This window comes from Pteropus medius, unplaced genomic scaffold, assembly GCF_902729225.1.
Source record: "Pteropus medius unplaced genomic scaffold, Ma_sr-lr_union100, whole genome shotgun sequence".
Lineage (NCBI taxonomy): Eukaryota > Metazoa > Chordata > Mammalia > Chiroptera > Pteropodidae > Pteropus > Pteropus medius.
This window is the reverse complement of record NW_024344377.1, coordinates 1,744,516-1,764,573: the sequence shown is the minus strand read 5'-3', so window position 1 is coordinate 1,764,573 and position 20,058 is coordinate 1,744,516. Positions and strand designations below refer to the sequence as shown.

General features: G+C 51.2%; 1 protein-coding gene and 1 pseudogene across 1 annotated transcript in view; one reads left to right on the top strand and one right to left on the bottom strand.

Annotated features, from left to right (window-relative positions):
- Nucleotides 1-20,058, top strand: part of TACC2 (transforming acidic coiled-coil containing protein 2) — a 173,555-nt gene that overhangs the window by 32,713 nt on the left and 120,784 nt on the right. The window contains exons 5-6 of the mRNA XM_039870890.1: nt 1,976-7,249; nt 7,811-7,924. Coding sequence (XP_039726824.1) covers nt 1,976-7,249; nt 7,811-7,924 — 5,388 coding nt within the window. The remainder of the gene's footprint in view (nt 1-1,975; nt 7,250-7,810; nt 7,925-20,058) is intronic.
- Nucleotides 11,658-11,776, bottom strand: LOC120608909 (uncharacterized; annotated as a pseudogene).

Here is a 20,058-nt window from a genome sequence, read left to right as displayed (position 1 = left end):
AGCAGGCTCCATGTCTGGTGAGAGCTAGCTCCCTGGTTCATAGATGCCCATCTTCTCCTGTGTCCTCACATGGTAGAAGGGAGGAGGGTCTCTCTGGGGTCCCTTTTATAAGGACACTAATCCCATTCATGAGCACTCCACCCTCGTGAGCAAATCATTTTTCAAAGGCCCCACCTCCTAAAACCATTGCTTTGGGGATTAGGGCTCAGCCTATGAATTTGAGGACACAAACATTCAGCCTCTCTCTTCCGAAGCTTTTGTTCTTGGGGGCAGCATAGAGTGAATAAGAAGACCGTGGCCCATCAGGTCCAAGCTTAACCTCTCTGTTCTCCACATTCTCATCTGTAAAGTGGGAGCGTACTCCCCAGCAGCAAATTTAAATGAGGCAACACACAGAGCCTTGATGTCCAATGAACTGCATCCATTGTTATTTTCCCAGCTTTGCATTTTGGAAATTTGAAACATCAAAAACGTTGAAAAGATAGTACAATAATCATCCTTATACCCATTATATTGGTCTGCTTGGCTGCCGTGAGAGAATGCCATGGCCTGGGTGGCTTCAGCAATGGAAACTTATTTTCCCCCAGTTCCAGAGGCTGGAATTCCAAGCTCAGGGTACTGCAGGGCTGGTTTCTGGTGAGACCTTCCTTCTCGGCTTGTAGACAGCACCTTCCTGCTGTGTCCTTTCATGGCAAAGGGCATTTTGTGTCTCTTCCTCTTATAGGCGCACCCGTCCTATGGAACTAGGACTCTCTATGCCTCGTTTAATCTTAATTACCTCCTTAAAGGCCCTGTCTCCAGATGCAGTCACATTGGGTGTTAGGGGAGTGGGGGGGACACAGTTCAGTCCATAACATATATTTCTACATTTTAACAGGTATGTACTTCACTTTCTCCCTGTATGCATCCCTCCTATATGGATGTATATGCATTGCCTTGCATGGAAAGCTATAATCTTGGTACCGAACATGTAGGGATTTTTTTCCACTGGTCACATCCCAAACACACAGGTCTGTGTATGTGTGAATGTGCGTGCACGTAGCAAACGGTCATAAGAAGATCCCACACATTTTCCTTTGCTGTTTTCCTCTCTATGGTAACTTTAAAGAAAATGGTCAAAACCTTTAAAAAAACAATACTTCTGTTACCTTTCTACATTTTCAAAATTTTGTATTGGAAATGGATTATTTTTAAATTTTAAAAATGCACTTAATTAAAATCTATATAGAATTGAGAAATACAGTCCACATAGAGTATGTGATAAGCTATTTTGCAATAACTGGATAGTTGTTATGTGTAGCGGGTCCATAATTCTGAGCCCAGTACCCTCACATTTCCTGGACGCTTCCGAGTTTTTCTTCCCATGTTGTCCAGCTAAAGTGTATTCAAGACAAATATGGGTATAATTAAGCTCCCGAGAGGTGTATATAGGTTGCATGCAGAAATTCCACAGCCAAATAGAATTGACTTTGGGTTATGCCTCTCACGGTACCACCTGTTGAATGAGAAGAATCAAGTTAACTATTATCAATAATCCCTCTTTATTTCGAAGCACAAACGTCAAAGGATCACTTGTGCCTTTTCCCAAACATCTAAGGAGTGTTTGAGACCTCCTTATAAACTACACAGAACTGGTTCAAACCCTCTATAATTATATTAAACTTATTTTAAAACTTTCTGAGTTTCTTGGGTTTTATACCATCGTGAGTTAGTTTCCGTGTTTCCCTATTCAGTACTGACCAGCATGAATGTTTAAGATTCCCTGCCTTGATTTTTTTGGAGAAAGTGATGTGTAATGTTATGGGATGGGCCTGGAGTGGGTGAGGGGTCTTTTCATGGGGGAAATGAGCTGCATGGGGATGGTGTGTTTAGTGGCCTTTGTCGGGGAGGGTTGGGGTGATTCTGCCTGTGATGTGGCTCTGTCCTTGGCGTCCATGAGAACTGATGACGCATTCGATGTTTTCACTGTTGGCAGCGTCGGGCACGTAGGCTCCTGCTCCACTTCTGACGCCGCCACCAGCTCGGATCCATGCATCGTGTCCCCAGAGGTGACTGAGCCAAGGGAGCACCCACATAAAGCCGGGGGCCCAGAAGCCTCTCCACTGCCTAGCCCACCAGTGCCCTGGGAAGAGTGCCCTTCAGCCTCCCTGCCCTTTGCTGAGGGCCCCCCGGAAGCTTGCTCAGCAAGCCCAGCAGCAGCACCCGAAACCTGGCCCCTTGTTCAGCCCCCTACTCAGCATCCCAGGAGGAAACTTTCTCCAGAAACCCCGGGGGACACCCTGACAGCGTTGGCGCCTCAGGGGGACAGTGCGGTTGCCATGGTCCCCAGTGCCAGAAGAGAGGAAGACCCGAAGGAAGAGGGACAGAAGTCTGCTTCCTCCGGCCCCACTGACCAGTCGCCAGGAGCTTCCCCAGCACCTCCCAGAGAGCTGACGCAGGGGCAGCCATGTGGGGTGGATGGCCCGCCTGTTGGTTCCACGTCCCAGGAGAAGGAGGCTGCAGATGGCCTCCCCCCGCCAGAGTCTGGACAGGAAGCGGCTTCTGTACAAGTGACCCCTAGGAGCCCTCCTGCAGCCCAGTCAGGCAAGGAGCATTCGGCTGGCCTAGAGGAGTGCCCCCCAAAGCCAGAGACCCTGACCCCACAAGATACAGCCCCTAGAGCCTCAGACAGAGGAAGTTGCCCCGTAGAAATGCCAATTCAGCATTTAGCCCCTGACTCAGAATTCCTTGGGGCCTGCTGTACCACTGGGAGCAATTCAGGGGCTACCCACAAAGCTGAGGCAATCGCTGCTTCCTGGGAAAGCTGCCAAGAGCAAATGGGGGCTCAGCTGCCACATGCAGAGCTGCCCCGGGATCCCCCACATCCTGCCCTGGTGCTGGGAGGCAGGGGCTTTTGGACGGAGACTCTGGACACCAGCGATGCTCAGTGTCACTCGCAGACAGGGACGCGAGGAACCGAGCACAGTAAAGCTGTCTGCGAGGTAGGAGGCAGCCAACCTGCAGGCGCTTCGCTTGTGAGCGCTGGGAAGCCGCGTCCAGATTCCAGCCCCTCTGCACGGCCAGTTGCTCAGGCCTCGGTTGCTGCAGAAGAACCCAGCAGGCTGACCAGAGAGTTGGTTTCCGGGGCTGAGATGCCCGTTCTTAAAGATCCGGCCACAGAGCTGGCAGATGCAGGGCTGGTGGGACAGGAGAGGCGTGCATCTGATATCGGAGGCGAGGGACAGGGTGCCGAAGGGAGCCCCAGAGAGATTTCTGCCTGTTTGCCCCAGGAGGAGAGGGGAGAGCTCTGGCACAGGGAGCAAAGCCATGAAGTCCAACAAGGGGGGCTGCCTCCTCCTCCCAGTGCATCAGATGAAAGTGCCAGAAGGTCGCCAGGGCCCAAGGACGAAGCGAAGGCCCCTGACAGTCCAGCTGTGGCTAAGGAGGAAAGCAGAATACCTGGGGCTGACCCTACACGACAGGAAGAAGCCCCAGAGCCACCTGATGGTGCAGATGTGGGAGACCCATGGGGAGAGCAACACCAGGCCTTCAGCTGTAAGCCCAACCCAGAGATGCCGAAAGATGAGGTATCAAAGGTAACCAATGACAGCGATGTGGGGAGCAAAGTCCTTCCAAGCACGGCCTCAGCACAGCTTCTCAGAGCCGGGACTCCCGGGCAGACCGACAGGCCTGGGCCTCCGTCAGAAGCTGCAGCTCGCAGCTCAGTGGCCTGCGGGATGCTGGGAGACCGTGAGGTCCACGCGTCAGGCTCACTGCATCAGCTCCGTGAGCAGGATCCTGTCCTGACCCCTGGGCCAGATGGAGCTGGTGAACTCACTGTTCCTGAAGGAGCTGTCTGGGAGGGGCTAGGACCTCCGTCCACATGTCTCGACACCGTTCAGGACGTGGGGGGGCTGGAAAGAATGGCCTCCCTTCCTGCTTTAGAATCTGAGAAATCAGACTTCCTGTCAACTCCTGCCGCAGAGGCTGTCCCCAAAGCCCAGGAGGTGGAGAGCATGTCTGAAATAAAGACGGGGAGCCACCTGTCTGGGGAGAGGTCCAGCAGCTGTGATGGGGAGGACTTGCTTACATCCTCCCACCCCCGTGGGCTGGGGCGTGATGCAGCTGGACAGGAAGTCCAAGCCGAGGGGCCACATCCCCCTGAGGGGGAGAGCTTGGCAGTGGACTGTGGGCTCACGACACTCAGCCCAGAGCAAGATCGGCCGGGAAACCTGTCCTGCCCAGGGGACAGCCGGATACGAGTAGCTGCCCCGGAGGGGCCCTCGATATCTTCCGAGGACCATCTCGAGCCTTCCCAGTTGGACCCAGAGGCATCGGTCCTTGATACGCTCAGGGAGAAGTCCCAACCGCGTGAGAACGAGAAAGAGGCCGCTCCAGGTGTTAAGAACCCAGGTACGGATCCTCCCCAAATCCACATCCCCGTGGAACCTCGAGAGGACGCGTGCTTGCCCGCTCGTGGAGATGAGGAGCAGGCATCAGGATCAGAACTTCAGAGTGAGTGCCGCAAAAGCAGTCTGTCTGATGCTCCAAGTTCAGCTCCCAAGGTCACGGCTCCGGAGAGTCCTGTGACAGAGCGGTCGGAGTTGTCAGCACCAGTAAGACTGGAGTCGCCTGCACTGGAAGAGAAGGGGCGGAAGGGAGCATGCACTGGCTGTCAGCCCTCCGCGCTCTCGCCTCCTGCCGCAGACACCTTACAAGACTCAGGCAGAAAGGACGGCTGCTGTGCCGGGCAGGGGCTGAACAAGCCCCGACAGGAGCCGGTCGCTGTGCTGAAAGCCGGCAGCCAGCATGAAGAAGCATGTCTTGGGGAAGCAGGTGTTTCTGAAGCAGCTGACGCCTGGCCCCCACTCCAGGGCTTGGGTAAGACAAAAAAGGCAAGTGGGAACACAGCGGTGGCCCCACCTTGTCAGCCTGACTCAGTAGCCCTCCTGGATGCAGCTCGCTGCCTGCCAGCCCCAGCGCCTGCCAGCCCCAGCGTCACACCCACTCAGGATGCTCCGGAGAGAAAGGCGTGTGAGGAAACCCAAGAAGGCAAGCAGCAACCCGTGCCGGCCCCGCAGAAGGAAATGGAGTGCCCGGCCGCCTCGGATGTAGAGGCCCAGAAGCTTCTTGGAAGTTTCCCATCAGCCAAGAAGCAAGAAGAGGAAGGTGTGGCTGCTGACATTGGGGGGGACGCTGATGAAGGCAACCTGGGGATGCAGCGGGCTCCGGAGGAGCCAGGAGAAGCTGTCTTGAGTGGCGGCTTCCTTCAGGCTGATCAGTGCCCCTCCCCTGAGGAGCCAGCTCCTGCCTCTGCCCCGGGTGAGCCTGGCCAAGCTGACCAGCCTTCGGCCAGCTGCCAGGATGCCTTGCCGCAGGCAGGAGAGCTGCGCGGGATTCCCAGGGGCACAGCTGATATTTCTGCAGCCCAGGTTGTCCCTGACCCAAAGAGGCTCCTGCCGTCTGGGCCCCCAGAAGAGGCTGCTCCTGACACGCCTTATCTGCATATCGATGGTGCTGCCAGGAGAGGGGCAGAAGACCGTGGGGTGAAGGCGGTTTCCTCTCAAGGCCCCAGGGCACCTGCTGAAAGCACTTGCTCCACGGGGGAGCCCCTGCTTGCCTCGGAAGATGCCGGCTCCAGGAAGCTGTCTGCTGGCGGCCCCCTGGAGCCAGGAGCCGCAGGTGGGGACGTCTCTGCGGTGCGAGCCAGCAGCGAAACCCCCAAAGCTGGGATCTTTGAGGGACTCGTGGACTCCGTGCCCTACCTGGACAGGACGCCGCTTCTGGCCAATGGTAAGCAGACAACAGGGGAGCAGAAGGTGGCAAGAGTTGCCGGGGCAGATGCCCAGGCCTGTGAGATCACCGTGTGCCCGGCCGGTGAGGAGGGCACGGCGGGTGAGGCAGCCCAGGAGGTGGAAAGCAGCAAGCAGAGGATGGCGGGTCCTCCCCAGGACCTGAGGGAGGGCGCATCGCGCAGTGCAGACGCCAGCACCCGGCCGGCCAGCGTGATCGCCGGGCTCCCTGACTTCAGGGAGCACATCACCAAGATCTTCGAGAAGTCCGTGCTCGGAGTGCTCACTGCCGACCGGCCCCAGCGTGCACCGGGAGAAAAGGCAGGAGCGGGCAGGAGTGTGGCGGGCAAGGCCCCCACGGTGCTGTCAAGCCCAGAGAAGCTTCCGGATGGGACTCAAGGAGTGGCTGCAGCCCCGCTCGCTGCCCCTCCTGCTGGACTCTGCGTGGACTCCAAGGAGAAGAACCGAGAGTTGGCTGGAGAGGCTGAGATTTCCCATCTGGTTCCCCGGGATCCAGCTCCAGAGAAGCTGCCGGGGCTGGTGGGGCCGGTCGTAGAGCAGAACCTGCCAGGTGCCAGCGCGGGGAAGGAGATGACTGGTGTCCCGCAGATGCTGAAGGAAAGTGAGAAGCCAGAGGAGACGGGAGAAGCTGGGCTGGGGGGCGGAGGCCAGGCCCACTCACAGCAGGGAAGTGGCCAGCAGGAATCAGTGTCCAGTCTTTCTTCACGGGCCGCTTCTCCAGACACTCCTGTGGAGAAAGCTGCTGGCTTACAGGTGGCTCCCCAGAACCACAAGGAAGGGGACTTGGTTCAAGGTAACAGAATTCCTTCTGAAAGACAGCACCAGGAAACATCCACCAATGACAGTCCTCCAGAGGCTCCAGGTGACGTGCTGGTGTCCACCTCTGCCCCAGGAGCATCTTCTCCCCATGGGGATGCTCCGATTGTGGCCGAAGCTGTCAGTGACCCCCGGACCCCCAATACACTTGGGGGCGAGGGGAGGCATGGAGGTGTTTCTGGGATCTTGGAAACACAAAATGACCTGGGCAACCAGACCACCCCTGAGCCAGTAGCTGGAGAAGTGGCAGACACTCCTCTGGAGCCCAGCTTGGTGGCAGGTGCCACTGGGGAAATAGAAAGTGACGTCACTTTGAATCCAGCTGAGACAGGGACACATCTATCCAGTGACCTGCCCAAAACAGGCACTACGAAGATGTTCTCTGCCCTGGCTCCTGCCTCCGCACTGCCAGGGACCTGTGGGGACCCAGGCTGCTCTCAGGGGACTCCAGGGATGGAGGCTGCACCCACCCTGTGCGGGGACAGCCCAGCTGGGGACCAACAGCCTGAGCAGCAGCCCCCGCCTGAGTTTCCCACGCCTGCTGGGGACGGGAAGGTGTGTGTCTCCTCACCTCCAGAACCTGACGAAGCTCGGGACCCGAAGCTGCAGAACCTGGCAGCAGAAGCACCCCACGCTGAAAGGTACTTAAAAGAATAAATTCTGTGGGAATGTGGGGCCAGCTTCAAAAGTGATTCTCACCCCCATTTCTGTAAGTCGATCGAACAGAAGGGTGGTTGTTAAGAAGCTACGTTTTCCATATCCGATTGTTTACGTTTACCTGCTTATAATCTCTGGACGTGCTGAGAGTCTGAAAAATGTGAGAGTAATGGGTGGAGGTGTGGGAGCTGCTCGTTAACATGTCTTATGCCTTTTCTTGTGTTCTTTAATTCATCCTACTTAAACTGTTTGAAAAACCCAAAGTGTTAACTGGCTGGCAGCACTCTGTTGAGTTATAGGTTATAGACAATCTTATGTTTTTCCGGAGTCCAGATACATCTGTTTTTGAATTCAGATTTATTTATGCAGAGAGACCTAACTGATTCAAAAGCATCTTAAAGCCATTGACTGCCTGAAACTAAGGTTTTCCTAGGGATTTTGGCATAGTAGTCATGTAAACCTTTAATTGGGAAATGGGCTTTTCAAATAGGATATAAAGAGAAGTGTCCATCTTACTACCTATTGCTTTCATTACATTCTCCCAGAAAGTGCTCCGGGCCTGGCCCATCCACCTTACCTTCAGTTCCTGAGAAGGAGGCTCCAAATGTCACCAGTGAGGTCATTCCTGATGAGGCCAGAAGTGCGGGAGGAGCAGAAAGGTAAGTGAAAAGGTAAACAGCCTTTGGAGAACCATGAAGGCCTCCCTCAGCAGAGAGACACACTGGATGTTTTGCAAAGGAGAGTACTGCTCACACGTGAGTCCTTATGTCAGAAAGTGGCAAATGGCCATTCCCAATTCTTCATATGGGTAAAGAAGGGCCTGGGGTGACTGAAGGCTCCACTGTGGTAAAAGGCATTGAATGGAGTTACTTTCCTATCTGAGCTTATAAAAAACCCAAACGAACAGCTTTATTGAGATGTAATTCATATACTGTATAATACACTTGTTTAAAGTATACAATTCAATGGCTTTCTGGTATAATCACAGATTTGTGCAACCATCACTACAATCAACTTTAGAACATTGTTATCCCCCAAGGAAATCCTGCACACCTTAGATATCACACCCAACTCCCCAGCCTCCTGAGCCCTTGACAACCACTAATGTAGTTTATTACCTTTTGAGGCAAATGGGTTCAATACAGATTTAGTCTCTGAAGCAGGGATGTCTAATCACCAACAGCAGTCACACTCCATAGAGATCTCGCAATGAGAGGGGGACAAATGACAAATGTAACTGTGAATCTCAGACCTTTGCACTTGCAGGGTGCCTGCCTGTTCTTTCTTAAGTGAAATGCCACCGATGGTTATGCAAAAGCTGGTGCCTGGAAGTTTTGTCCTTTTGGAGAAATGGAGATGTTGTGGACAGATGCATTGTGAACGGGCTTTGCAGCATCCTTAGACCTTTGGCTGTTCCGGCACTCTGTGTGTGTGTGTGTGTGTGTGTGCGCGCACACATGCTGCATGTATGAGCAGGGCAGGGTTGGACTTTAAATTGGTACCTGTGGCTGGCCAGCCAGTGTATCCTCCCAAACAGCTGCAGGCATTTTATAAATGACGACTCATGTTTCGCATATGCTGAAAGAATGCGCAATCACCTGTCTGTCCAGTCTGAGCTCTTCCACTGACACCCAGCTGCCTTTCCTGCCCTAGGAAGGCAGCTCTCCTAAGTCTGGGCCGGCGAGAGGCAGGCGCATTCTGCTGAGACAGATGCAGTTTTAATCTCCATTGGACACTTGTCTCTGTTGCTGACTTAGCACATAATTCCCTACAGCCCGTGCCGGGATGTATTTTGACATTCCCACTTAAAGGGTAGGAAAAATATCTGTCTAACCAGGAGAACCTCCCTCTCCCCACGAATGATATATGAGCTCCTTTAATGCCCCTGGATGTTTCATCACCTTCTCGGAAATCTCAAGGCCAGACATATAGTAGTTTAAGAAGTGTTTCATAGCATGTTGTTTTAATCACTTTAAAATTTAAAATTATGATTTCTAAATTGATATTAGAGAATTTGTAAGATGTAGAAAAGTATAAAGGAAAAGAGAAAGATTCATGACCACACCACAATGATTACTGTTATTTATCATTTTTCTGTATTTTTACCTCCTGTTTTTCCTCTTTAAAGAGTCACAGAGTTGTCTTGCCCCGCCCCTGCCATAAGAACTCTTTGCAAACAAATCTTAGTGGCTCAAGTTGTGTGACTTATCAGTTTACCTAGCAGTGGACATTCACATTACGACCAGTGTTCCTGTTCGCTTCGCTCTGGTCGTGGGTCCTTCGGGTGGCAGACTGTAGACTCTCCAGAGCTGAGGTATCCCAGTAGGCAGCCACTTGTCACATGTGAGTGGGGATATGCTCTAAGTTTAAAATACACACCATGCGTTGAAGATTCAGTAGGAAAAAAAGAATATAACATACATCATTAATAATTTCTATGTTGATTGTAGGTTAAAATAATATTTTGCACATATCGGGTGGGAGTATATTATCGAAATGTATTTGACATTTCTTTTTCCTGTTTTTAATGTGACTACCAAAAAATTTTATATTACACATGTGGCTTTTGCATACATGGCTTGCATTTGTGGCTTGAGGTCTGTTTCCGTTTAGATCACTTGGCTCCACGACCTGCTTTGCCCTGGTCTTTGAAGGGAATGAGGATGAAGAAGGCTGGCCTTTCCTGCACTTTGGACTCTTGGGAAAAAGTTTTCCCACCCTCTCATTGGTCAAGGATTTCTGGGAAGGATTCTGATTGGATCCTCCCCTCTGGCTGGCCAGGAGGAATGACTTCTGCCTCCCTTCCTTTGAGAGGAATTAAAGAGGCGGCAACATCTGAGCCAGTAGGCTACAATAGATCCCAGCTTACACTTAGTAGATAATCAAAGGTCTCCAGAAGGATACGGACCATCTCTGTCCAATAGAAATGTGACACGAACCACAGATGTAACCTGGAATTTTCTAGTAGCCATGTTAAAAAAAAAACTAAACAGAAAATTAAAATATAAAATTAATTTTGATGATATATTTTATTTAACCAGTGTATCACAAATACTATCATTTCGACATGTAATTATACAAAAATTATTAAGGTGGCATTCTACATTCTCGTTTTCATAGTAAGTCTTTGAAATCTGGTGTGTGTTTTGTGCTCACAGCACGTCTCAGTTGGGACCAGCCACATTCCAAGCATCAACAGCTGTATGTGGCAAGTGGCTGCCATGTTGGACACCCCAGCCCCTCACAGAGCTGTAACCTTTACGGACAGTGACCCAGAAGGGCAAGCTTTCCCATGGGGACCCCGAAGACTCATGTCTCTCTGCCCAGTAACCTCATTCCTATCTGTTGAACACAAATGCTGGGAACTCTTTTTTGCCTTGAAGAGAGGCTCGGTACCTCTGGTGAACTGGTTTACCACGACAGAGCTGCCGTGGGCCTGGCAGGTCTGAGGTCTGGCCAAGGCCAGGGGGGTGTGTGTCCTGGGAGCAGCGGTGTCGCTTGGAAAGGTGAAATTCAGCAGCAGTCTGAAAGAAGGTGGGTGGCCACACTTCCACAGACACTGCCAGGAGCTGGGGTGGTGATGAAGGTCAGAACAGGGGCTCTGATTCCCACCCCGCCTGGCTCCTCACCGGTTACGTACAGAACCTCCGTTTGTCCGTCTGTAGAATGGGGATGACAACTGCATCCGCCTCACTGGGTCACCGCGAGGTCTCACTGACATAACTGATTCAAGTGCAATGCCCACAGGTTCTGGGCTCAGAGGGGCTCCAGTTCCCGATGACAGTTCTGCGGGGGACTTTGCCCATGCGGAACTCATTGGCCACCCTTTCTCCTGAGCTTCCAGCGTGGCCACCTTTCTCTCCCAGTACTGAATCCTTTGTCTGCTGAGGTATCTTAATGGGAGAGGAGAGTGGACCCTTTCTTACCCGCTCCTGTGTAGCCCACAGTGATCTGCTCCAACTTAAAACGTTCTGAGATTGTGTTTTATTATAAAACCTCGTGTGTATCTTTCATTGTGTAGTGTAGTGTATTGTATTTCAACATAAAAATAATGCTTTGAGCTGCCATGAGAAGAGCGAAGCAAATCAAAACCAAATTTTCTGCACCCTTGGTTGGTTCTGTTGAATCTACTGAATTTTGAAGAATCTGCTGATGTGAATAGTGCTGATACCACTGATCAGATTCAACATCTAAACATGTCTCTTTTCTATCTTGCTGACAGGATAGTTTGATAACTCAGTCTCATACCCATGTAGATGCAGGGAGCACAAATATGTTTACTGCTTTATTTCTCAACATTTTTTTTTTTTGGGGGGCGAGGCAAACCCTTGGTTGACCTCACAGATTGCAAAGACCTTGTCAGCTTACAATCCTTTATTTTTTAATTTTTTACACCTACAGCACCTGGTCTTCCTAGGTGGTCTCCCATCCAAGTACTAACCAGGCCCAACCCTGCTTAGCTTCCAAGATCAGACAAGATCAGGCTTGTTCGGGGTGGCATGGCCGTAGACTATATTTCTCAACTTTTGAAGGCAATTTGGCCCTGCTGGTGGATGTGCCATGGTTATCCTGTGGCTTTGTTTACTTCCGGCCGCCACCCCACATGCGAGGGTCACCCATCTCTGAAAAGCAGGGGTTGATAAATGGTTTGGCTCTGGGTTTCTTTTGTGCGGTCTCTCCCTGGGGAAGAGTCTGAGACCCACAGACTCACTTTATTTTCATATTGTTCTACAGAGGTGCATGGATTGACTTTGACTTTGTACATGCGACTCTCTTCCACGTGGATGGAAAGTTTAGAGCTTGGCACAGTGCTTACACACCGCGGACGGTCAGGCATGTAGCTCTGGGTCCACCTCAGGCATCGCCAAGCTGGTGTTTGCTGAATATTTATTTAACGGCCTTTTTCTCTTCCATTTGGAAAGATGGTTGGGAAGGTATCATTTTCAATTATTAGTGCATTTTGAGAGAAGTAAATGATTCCCAGATGCTTAGGGACTTTGTGTGGACCTAGGCTAAGTCATGAAGGGCAGTTGGGTTGAAAAGTTGAGGGAGTTCGGGGAGGGAGGACAGAGGGACAGCTGGCACCCTGCCGAGGAAGTGCTGGCCGGGCCTGGAAGCAACGCCCTCCCTCCCACGGGTTCTTCCCACTAGGTCTCTGCTGCTTCCTTCTCTCCTCCTCCTCCTTCCAAAATTACCAGCTGTGACACCATGTTTTCAAGTTTAAGAATAAGGTTTTGAAGATGGCTACAGCTGTACAAACTAAAGAAAAGGAGAAAAGCGTTCAAGCGTAGTTCTCTGAGCAGATAAAGCCAGGACAGCAGATTCCCCCCAACCCCACACATCCCCCCTCGAGATCCCTCTGGGTCTGATTTTTATATTTCATTGCTTCTCATATTTTAAACTCCCTTTCGAGAAATACTGGTTATTACAGAGCTACGATTCTGACACTCATTTGGAGTAATTTTCTTCCCAAATGGCAGGCAGTAGAGTAAGACAGACTTGTTCGTATCCCAGCGGCCTCTGGCTGGCTGTGCGGCCTCGGATAAACTGCTTAACTTTCCAGTCATCAGTTTCCACATCTATAAAATGGGAACAATAATACCTCCCTGTTAGGGTTGGAGTTAGGATAAAATTGGAAAGTTTCCAAAGCATCTGGTATAATGCCTGGTGTGTGGTAAGTGCATGATAAAAATGGTAACTACTATTACAATTTTAAATGTATTGATTCAAAAGCAATACATTTAAAATTCCTGGCAACTAAGCAAAAGGAGAAAATGCCCAAGGCCCCAAATGAAGTGGTCCCAGACCCTGTGAGAATAGAGTGACGTGAGCCTGGATGAGAGTGTTTCCAGCCGTTTGACCTCTCTGCCGATTTCTGCTGTCATTGGCTGCTTGGCTAGGAAGGAGTTTGTTACGTGGTTCAAAGCTACTTAGGAACTAAATACAAATGACTTCGAATTATATTCTTATCAGCAGCTTCAATCATTGTGAACCATCATATATAGAAGTCAAAGGAACTTTTAAAATGTAGCCTTTATATTCTGAAGATTTTGTGTTCCATTATTTTCTTAAGAGGTGGATCGGTCCTTAGGGAAAGCACCCAGTCACTTTGGAAAGCTGGTTGATGAGGCACCCACACAAAGAGTGGCACCCTCCTTGGAGGCAGGGGGCTGAGTGCCTGCCTCCAGGTGCCTGCAAGGGGAATGCCCGGCCTTGGCTTCCAGCTCTGTTGGGTTTCCGAGCGCTCTGCCCCACGACTTCTGGCATAGTGCGTCTGGACACAGGGGCCAGCTTCACGGCAAGGTAGTGATTTTCCAAATGAATATGTCCAAACTGACCTGACTTCCCTTTCTGAACCTCTTATTACTGCCACCGGCCGAAGCCACTGGGTTAGACCTGGCTTCAGGTTTGTTTCGGCAGCAAGTTTTGAGAAATGGATATTTTCAACTCTAGCTGGTTGGAGGTGAAAGGAACCTGGGCATTCTTGTTTTAAGCCTCAGAATAGGGAAGGGATGTGGCGTATAACTGGCAGCAGAGCTAGAACTGAGTTCCAGCCCCTGATGGCCCCTGACAGCCCCCTGGTGCCTGAGCTGAAGACCCTGCCACAGGGGAGGAGGCTGTTCTTCCCAGCAATGCCAGCCACCCCAAACTTGCTTTAGGCTTTTGAGAGAAGACCATAGAATTCTCAGTTCTACTGAGGGACAAGCACAGGCCTCCGAGTCAACAGACCTCAAGTTCCAGCTCAAGTTCTAGCTCTGTGACCTTAGGGCATCACCTTCTCAACCGGCGTACTCACCTGTAAAATGGGGACACAAGGTACCTAGAATTCAAGTAGCATTTTTTTTAGAGCATCTGACACAAAATAAGTCCCCTTGCACTTATTCCTTCTTCTAGGCCAAAGTACTTCCACATCCAGCATCTTATCTCATTCTCATCTCCCCTTCGTAGGCATTGTTTGCAGAGGAGAAAAATGGAGACTCAGGCGACGAGGCTTCTCAAGGTCAGAGAGCAGTAAGAGCTGGAGCTGGCACTAGAACCTTCTTCTGGCAAGTTTTTCAGATAGCGAAGTCATGTTTAGGTCCCTGATCATTAACTGATTAGCCTGGTGGAATCTTGGGGAAGTTACTCTCTAAGACAGTGCTGGCCTCTAGAACTTCTATAGTGATGGAAATATTCTGTATCTCTGTGATCTAGCATGATAACTAGCCACATGTGTCCACTGAGCACCTGAAATGAGGCCACTTGAAAATCCAGGCTCAGTTTCAGGGCGAGGTGGTTTTAGTGCCACCAAGGAACTGAATTGTGAATTTTATTTAACTCTGATTAATTAAAATTGAAATCGAAATAGTCACATGGAGCTAGTGGCTTCTGCATGGGACAGCCCAGCTCGAAGACAGAGTTTCTTCACATGTACCTGCGAGATTAATGGTTGCCGTCAGCCTTGAGGTTCTGTGTGTGACGCCTTGCAAGGGCTCAGGCACCTGGCGGTGCTCACGGATTGCAAGGTTCCTCCTTGTGCCCCTGGCCCTGCTTGTGCGAAAGCCAGGTGGCTGCGCCTGCGCAACGAAGACGAGCGAATTCACGGCCCAAGGGCCAAGCAGCACTGGTCAGCAGGGGGCGTCTCTCCAGCACCTGGGCCAGGGAGGCTCACCGCTGGCCCCTGGAGGCCTTGGCCTGGTAAAGAGGCCCCCGCCCCAAACCCCACCCCGCGGCTAACCCAGTCATTTGACTCCAGACAGCTGAAGAACCGTCCCTGCAAACACATCCTTACTGGCCACACCTACAAGGAGGCCCCGCCCACCCTGGGCGGGAGTTTATATCGGTCCCCTGCAGAGACTGCTTTTCCAATTGCCATCTCTGCACGTGCCGTTCTTGTTCTGAGAAACTGGCGGGGTGGGAAAGAGGCCTCGGCGGGGCGTGTGATGTCAGCAGCCTTCAGCTAACTGCCTCTCGGTCCCCGCTTTCCTCTCGCCATGGGACCCTGGAGGCCCTTGGCTTAGCTGGTGCAACCTCATCCCCAGGCCTGGTAAAGAGGCCCCCATCCAAAACTCCACCCGGCTTTAAATATTTTAGCAGTCAGCTGATTCAGACTAGACTGCGAAAGTGTTTCTCTGTTTCCAGGAAAGGCACTGGCACAGGTCTGATTACTGATACTTTGGATGTCCTCTCTCTTTGCAAGGCGTCCAGAGGGTGTTTGGGAGGAAGCTCAGGGGAGGGGTGCAGCGGTCTTCGGTCAGCGCTGAGTTCTTAGGCCAGGAGCGCCCGCAGCTGCAGGGAAGCAGGGCTCCTGACACTGCCCCAGGTGAGCCAGGAGGGCCGGAAGAGGAGGGACCGGAAGTGAGGCCGAGGATACCATCAGGCCGCAGGGAGGGCGAGTTAGGAGGCTGAAGTTCAAATCCCACCCTCAACTCCTGGGGCCATGTTGGGTGGTCACACAGCTGCTCCATCCCTCGGCTTCTTCACAGGTAAATGGGCCACCGATGTCTCCTGGGGTTTAAAGGGGATTAGAGGAGGCAAGATATAGCATAGTCTGCGCAAAACCAGTTTTCAGTGGCCCCGTAATTGTGACTGTTACAGAGCTGAGGCCTGTCAGCCCTTAGCCCTTGGGCAAGGCCTCTGAGCTGCAGTGAGTCCTGCAGGCAGCTCCGTCCCCACGACGCCCAGCAAGTGTGCACCTTGGCTGGTGCTTCGGCCGGAAGCCAAGATCTCTCCCGTTAGGGAGGGGCTGAGACCCAGCACCCAGGACACTCAGCATAGTGGAAAGAGGGGTGGGTAAATTGGTAAGTGGGCTGGCAGGTGGGTTGACACGCTGCAGGTGAGTAACAGATGTGGTTTGTCAACCTTCAGCCCCGTGCTCACACACTCCCGAGGGATCAGGTGACTCACCAGCTCCTGTCCCCTCGCTCTGTGCCTTCTCCAAAGGCTGCACTTCCTTTCCCTTCTGGGCCCTCGGTATCTTTTGCTGCAGAATCAGGAGTTGGGGGTCAGGATACGGAATTCTCTGTCTAGAAACGTGTGCTGAGATACATGTTGGTGGCCATCTTTACAGAGGGTGGGTCTCAGCCTTTGGCCAAGAGGAAAAGTCAGGATCTTGTTTCTCTGGGAATGTTAGACTTGAGGGGATAGCTCTTGGTAGCTCTTGGTTACCCAGCACCCGATACTCTGCGTGGCGCCCAGTGGGCACTCCATAGGCACTTGTTGAATAATTCAACCCAACTCGCTATCAGGTGAGTGGGACCTCGTTCCTGTCCTAGAGAACGAGGTCAGATAGGACTTCGGAGGCAGACGGCCTGGTCTGACTTCCAGTTCTGCCATTAGACTTTTCAACTTCGAGCAAATGCCTTGGACACTCTAAGCCTCCGTTCCCTTGCCTGTATAATGCTGGGATCCACCACGCGGAGGTATTATGGAGGTGACATAAAAATAGTATGTGTAAAACTTAGCCTCATGCCTGCCTGGCATGCAGTAAATACTTAATATCAGGGGTAATTGTTTTTATTGTTACTATCATTATTATCAGTACTATCATCATTTGAATGATGCTAATGCTGTTATTAAGGCAAATTACTGGTAAATGTGGGCTTTGACACATGGACTTGTTGAAATTTGCCGAAGTTCATTTGCATCTGCCCTGGGTTCTTTGGACTTTATCGCTAACCTCTAAAGCTACCTCCTGTCCCATAGCCACCAGCCTACCCCGCGGGGGTGGCCTCAGTGTTGCAATATTGTATTTGATACAAGGTTAAACCATCCAGCACACATGGGGAATGCATTCCCTCCCTTGGGAGAGCTAGGGCTTTGGGGTTAACCTCTTGCCAAGAGTGGCTGCAAAGAGGCTGAAACCTAACATTTGTGGGAAAAAGGGAACGCCTTTGTGGGTGAGCCCAGCTGGGCCGCAGCAGCAGAACACAAGCTCTGAGTGCATCTTATGGGACAAACTGCCCTGGCTATCTTGGCATGATGTTTTGAACTGCTAGACCATCCCAGAGCTCCAAGAGGAAGAGGCAGGGCTGAAAGTTGTCTGGCCTGCCTGGCGGCCAGACACCATAGCACAATAGCTGGAGGAGGAGACCCTTTCTGGCAAGTGACCAAGCAGCTAGCATTTAAATGCCCATGACCAGAGTTGGCAGAAAGTGAGAATTTCGGGAGGGGAGCATGCCAAGGCTGGGCTTGAAGCCTCAGCTTAGGCTAGCTGGCCTGTCCGGGCCACCTGTGAGAGATGTCTGAGGCAGACGCACCTCTGGCTTCTAAGACCTGGTAGCAGGGGTGCTCACTCTGAGACGGGTCCCACCTCCTGCCTCTCTCAGGTGCTCACAGAACCAGAAGGGCCTTCAGAACCTTCACCCTCCTCATTCTGCAGATGAGAAACCTGAGACCCAGAGAGGCTGTGCGACTTCCTTAAGGCCCCACAGCTTGTCGGGGCAACTGGTCTGAGTCATATCGGCGCGTTTCTTTGGTCCTCAAGACCAGTGCTCTTTCCAGCGAACCCACTGGCGCTCTGGTGAGCGAGCAAGCATCACCTTTGCCATGCACCGCGGGCACGCCAGGTGAGCCTGGTATGAACTAAAGTTATAGGTCAGTGGTGGTGGTCGTGGTTGGAGGTAATATCGTCTTCGAGTCGTGTCTGAGGAAGTGGCATAGGCAGGCTCGCTTCAGCTTTATTTTTTGCAAAGTGAATTAAGCTGCAGCCTCTGGGCCCAGCTAGCTTTCCTTTGCTTGCGGCCGATAGCATTTGCAGTAGGATTGCAGGAAAAGCGCTATGAAAAGCTAGTTAGACAAGCAGATTATCTAATTCAGCATGATTTGGGGAGTGTGTGGATCCGAATGGGAAGAATAGTCTCAGATGAGAGTTAACCCAGGAGGAAGTTCTGCTAAAACTCGAGTTTTATCTCCGTCGAGCTGAGTGTGTCTCTGTGAGCTATTTATTGAGGAAACTCTCAGAGGATACAACAATCTGTTTCAAGTTTCTTTCCAAACAGTCGGGCCATGAATCCTTGGAAGATAAAACATTCTTAATGATCATTGCAGAGTTTAGCTTTGTTTTTGCATGAAGATGGGAAGTTTATCTGTTGGAAACCACTAGGCTCCCTGTTGAATTGATGTTTATAGCTCTTATTTGCTTCATGTTTTATTTTCAGTGGAGAGTAATTATTCTGGGGAAATGGCCCTACTTGGGGGAAAAATTTTCTTTCCAGGAACCCCCCTTGCATTTTGCATTTGGGGACTAAAACTGACCCTACTATGAGAGTTGTCAGGCTTTCCTGCTCCTTCTTGGGGTCCTGAAAAGCCACTGGCTCATAAGTCCAGTGAAGGGCATTTCATGTCTTTTCTTTTAAATCCTTTTTCCTTTGGTATAAAAATGTGGAGAAAGGTCTTAAGTGCAGAAGCAAGTCTAGACTTTAAAGGTATTGGAGGCAAGAACATCGATGTGGCTGAGAGGTGCTGGCCAGGCTCACTCACCCTTGTCCCTGACCCCTCTGCCTGCCTTGCCCACACCCACCCCCATTTGTGGCCCGCTCAGAGTCCACATTCTTATTCAAGAGACCTTAATGGCTCAGGCAAACGTGCCTGTGAGGCTTTCTCAACTCTCCTGTCCCCAGGAGCCCCTCACCCCTGCTCAAGTATCCAGAGGACTTTCTGTAAACTGACCACAATTTTAAGACAGAGGCAAATGTATTCGTTTGTCATATAGGATTTCATCCTTTGCAGAAGAGTTTGGGTGTTTTGAGCTGTATAGATCTGGGTTCAGATCTGTCACTTATTCACTCTAGGACCTCAGTCAATTTACTTAATTGCTTGAGGACTCAGTTTCCTCAAGTTTCTTTCCAAACAGTCAATTTACTTAATTGCTTGAGGACTCAGTTTCCTCATCTGTAAAGTGGGTATGGAATTAGTACTTACCTGGTGAGAATTTACTATGGTAGTGGGTGGGAAGTGCTACTCAGATCTCACACGGGCAAGTGCTCAATGCATATCTGTTGCTGTTTGAGAGTGAGCCCTCTGAGGGCACGGCCTGCACCTGGTCCTATTCCGTAGCACAATGGGCTGCACGTAGTAGGACCTCACCAGGTGTTTGTAGAATGATTGTGTCTTGTCCAGTGGACGGAGTGTGTGTCTATTTGGTATTTCCCTTAAAGGGGAAATAATCTGTTGGCCAGGTTAGTTTAAGAACACAACAAACTCCTTCTGGTTAAAAATCATTCATACATTTATTCATTCATTTATTCAGTCACTCAAACCGAGGACCTCTTATATCAAGGTGCTGTGCTAGGTGCTCCAGGCAGGGGTTTTCATCCTCAGCACTAGTGACATTTTGGGTAATTGTTGGGAGGGCTGTTCCGCGCATAGTTGGGTGTTTAGTGGTACCAGATGCCAGTAGCGTACCCCAAGTCATCAACAATCAAAAATATCCCCAGATACTGCCAGATGCCCTCTGCTGGGCCAGACTGCCCCTGGAGAGCCACTACTCTAGGGCCATGCTAGCCCCAATGTGGTTGCTTAGACAGCAGCCTCAGCATCACCTGGGAGCCTGGTGGACAGGCAGAATCCCGGGTCTCACCCCAGACCTGCCAAGACGAAGTCAGCATTTAAACAAGATGATCACTGACTTGTTCACGTATTAGAGTGCCGAAGCTGCTACGTCCTCAGGCCACCCTTAGAGTAGCAAGGAGCTGGGGCGCTTGATTGCACACCAAAATCTCCGAGGGATCTCTGAAAAATAGTGATGCCTGGGTGCCACTCCCAGAGTTTCTGATTTAATTGATATGGGGTCTGGCCTGAGCATAGGGAACTT